The sequence below is a fragment of the Arachis ipaensis genome, chromosome B01, assembly GCF_000816755.2.
Source record: "Arachis ipaensis cultivar K30076 chromosome B01, Araip1.1, whole genome shotgun sequence".
Taxonomy (NCBI): Eukaryota; Viridiplantae; Streptophyta; class Magnoliopsida; order Fabales; family Fabaceae; genus Arachis; species Arachis ipaensis.
In genome coordinates this window covers 84742312-84745780 of record NC_029785.2, presented here as the reverse complement: position 1 = coordinate 84745780, position 3469 = coordinate 84742312, and the positions used below count along the sequence as shown (strand labels likewise).

The 3469-nt window shown below is 39.8% G+C and overlaps 1 protein-coding gene across 1 annotated transcript; it reads left to right on the top strand.

Annotated features, from left to right (window-relative positions):
* On the top strand, window positions 2440–3121 carry LOC107608921. The gene is made up of 3 exons (XM_016310711.1): window positions 2440–2702; window positions 2797–2972; window positions 3117–3121. Exons 1-3 carry the CDS (start codon window positions 2440–2442, stop codon window positions 3119–3121), a joined length of 444 nt encoding a protein of 147 aa, XP_016166197.1.

The window sequence follows — 3469 nt, the reverse complement described above, 5'->3', positions numbered from 1 at the left end:
TACTTCATCTCTTCTCATGAGTAATTGGACCAAGGAATTGGTTATTGATCAAGATTTGAGAGATTGAATTACCAAGGAATTGGAATTCAATCACTTAAGATTAAGCTAGAATGATGGCGGCATTCAAGAGAATCCGGAAGGTCTAAACCTTGTCTGTGGTATTCTGAGTAGGATTCAATGATTGAATGACTGTGACGAGCTTCAAACTCGCGATTGTTGGGCGTTAGTGACAGACGCAAAAGGATAGTAAATCCTATTCCAGCATGATCGAGAACCGACAGATGAATAGCCGTGCCGTGACAGGGTGCGTGAGCATATTATTCACTGAGAGGAGGGGATGTAGCCACTGACAACGGTGATGCCCTTGCATAAAGCCAGCCATGGAAAGGAGTAAGACTGATTGGATGAAGATAGCAGGAAAGCAGAGGTTCAGAGGAACGAAAGCATTTCCATTCGCTTATCTGAAATTTCTACCAATGAATTACATAAGTATCTCTATCCCTATTTTATTAATTAATATTCGAAAACTCCATGATTATTTTATATCCGCCTGACTGAGATTTACAAGGTGACCATAGATTGCTTCATACCAACAATCTCCGTGGGATTCGACCCTTACTCACGTAAGGTATTACTTGGACGACCCAGTGCACTTGCTGGTTAGTTGTATCGAAGTTGTGACAGACTGTAAAACTAGATCAGAGTATCTGGCCTAAGAAGCCACTACCAGAGATCACAATTTCGTGCACCAAGCACTTAAATCAAGGAATTGGGCAATTGTTCATGCTTAGAGAGATTAGATTGCCAAGGAATTGGGATCTAATCACTTAAGATTGCCAAGGAGATCAATGAATGCATTGATTGAAGAAGAGATGAAAATGAATTTGATCCGGAGAATTATCACATCTCCTGACCCCAATGAGGTTCCCCATCTCTAATCTATACATTCTTTTATATTCTGCTTCTTTAATTTCATGCTAATCCCCATTCCCATTTAATTCCTTGTAATTTAAGCTTCTGTCATTTAATTTCCCGCAATTTTATTTTTGTCATTTAATTTCTTGTGATTTAAGTTTTCTGCCAATTTTACTTCTGCAATTCTCAACTAAATCTGGTTTCGCTCAACTAGCACAATTCTCCAATTAATATTGATCAATCTACCAATCACTGTGGTATTCGACCTCACTCTACAGTGAGTTTTTACTTGACGACAATCCGGTGCACTTGCTGGTAGAAAATTTGTTGAGAGGCAAGTTTTCGCGAATCAACAAGTAACAGGAAATTTAACTTGCAGGAAAATTAAATCAGACTAAATCATAAATAGAAATGTAAAGTTTGCAGAAAAGGAAATTGTAGCAGAGGATTGCAGAAATTGAAATTGCATAGACTGGATTTAATATAACTAAAATGTAGAAGTGCAGAAAAATAAAAGTGTTTCAAGAGAGCCTTCTATTCTACTCCTACTCCTATTCCTACTGCTGCCTACTACTAATGCATCCTACTATCCGTGAGAGCTCTCCAATGAAATGAAACTGATTCCTTTATATAGGCTTTACAAAATGAAAAATTAAATTGCAGACAAATTACAAATAAATAAAATTCCTCACTCAAACACTTACTTATTGCCTAAAAATGCATGAAAACCAAGTAAAAACTAATGAAAAAGCTTCTGAAACTAGCCTAGGATGACTTGTCATCAGGGCTAAGCTTTGATGAGATCCACGTGCTATGAGGTCTCTTGGGCGTGGAATGCCAGCCAGGGGGTCCTCTCTGGGTGTTTGGACATTGGGCTCTGCTCCTTGGGCGCTGGACGCCAGAAAGGGGGCAGGAAGCTGGCGTTGGATGCCAATTTTGGGCCTTCTAATCCATAACTATGTATAGACTATTATACATTGCTGGAAAGTTCTAGAAGTCCTCTTTCTGTAGCGGTTGAGAAAGCTCTATTTGGACATCTTTAGCTCCAGAAAATCTCTTCTGAGTGCATGGAGGTCAGATCTGGACAGCATCTGCAGTGCTTTCTTTATCTCTGATTAAGACTTCTACTCCAGCTCCTCAAATTCAGCCAGAAAATACCTGAAATGGTACAAAAAAACATACAAACTCAAAGTGGAATCCAAAAATGTGAATTTAACACTAAAACCTGTAAAAACTTAATAAAAACTAAATAAAACCTATTAAAAACTACATGAAAATTATGCCAGAAAACGTATAAAATATCCGCTCATCAGCGTTCATTACCAGATCCAAGCTTATTAGCCCTGTTTGATCCTGAGATTGAAAGGAATTTATTACACATTAGGCTCAAATTTTTACAACAAAAGACTGGCAACATTAATGCAGAAGTATGGCGTTATTCATAAGGTGGCCACCACTTACCACCCACAAATAAATGGACAAGCTAAGGTATCTAACTAAGAAATTAAGAGGATCCTAGAGAATATGGTAAAGCCCCATAGGAAAGATTGGAGCACTAGATTAGGGGATGCCTTGTGGGCCTACCGAACTGCCTATAAGACTCCAATAGGCATGAGTCCCTTCTGGTTGGTCTATGACAAAGCTTGTCATCTCCCGGTTGAGATAGAGCACAAAGCGTATTGGGCGGTTAAGGAGTGCAACATGGGGTTGCAAAAGGCGAGTGTAGAAAGGAAGCTACAATTGGAAGAGTTAGAGTGTCTGAGGTTGGAGGCTTACAATAATGCCCGGTATATACAAAGAAAGAACTAAAGCGGTACAAAACTGGCATATCAAGTAGAAGGAATTCCGAGTGGGTAATTTTGTGCTACTATACAATTCAAGGTTGAGGTTGCTACCCAGAAAGCTTAGATCAAGATGGGATGGTCTATCTATTGTTGATAAAGTTGAGCCCTATGGAGTTGTTCACTTACGTCATCTCAAGTTATACCATCATACCAATCCCAAGAGTGACAAGGAGGTGGAAATTTTCTTCTTGAAGGTGATAATCTCAAGCACAGGTGAATTTTTGTTAAGATACAGGGTAAATAAGATGAATTAGATCACACTAAGTGAAGTTATGATTTTGAACATTATTAAGCACACTTAGTAGAGTAAAGATTATCCTGTATGTTCCTTTGATACACCTGTTTGTTTGATGACAGGTTAAATAGAAGCAGAGAAGCAGAGAAAAGCAGAGTGGGAAGCCAACGTTGATGGCAAAGTTTGAATAAACTTTGGCAATGAACAAACGCTATAAGAAAAAAAATTGAAGAAGCAATGTTGGAGGGAACGTTGGTGATCCAACGTCAACCCCAACGTGCACGCAAAAGAAGCCTGAAAAAATTTGCAACTACGCGTACGCATCCATCACGCATACGCGTGCTTGATGAAGAAATGGCAAACCACGCTTACGCGTAACCCACGCGTACGCGTGAGTAGTGAAAAATGACAAGCCACGCGTGCGCGTCGCCTGCGCGCACGCGTGAGAAGGCCAACGTTGGAGGTAACGTTGGGG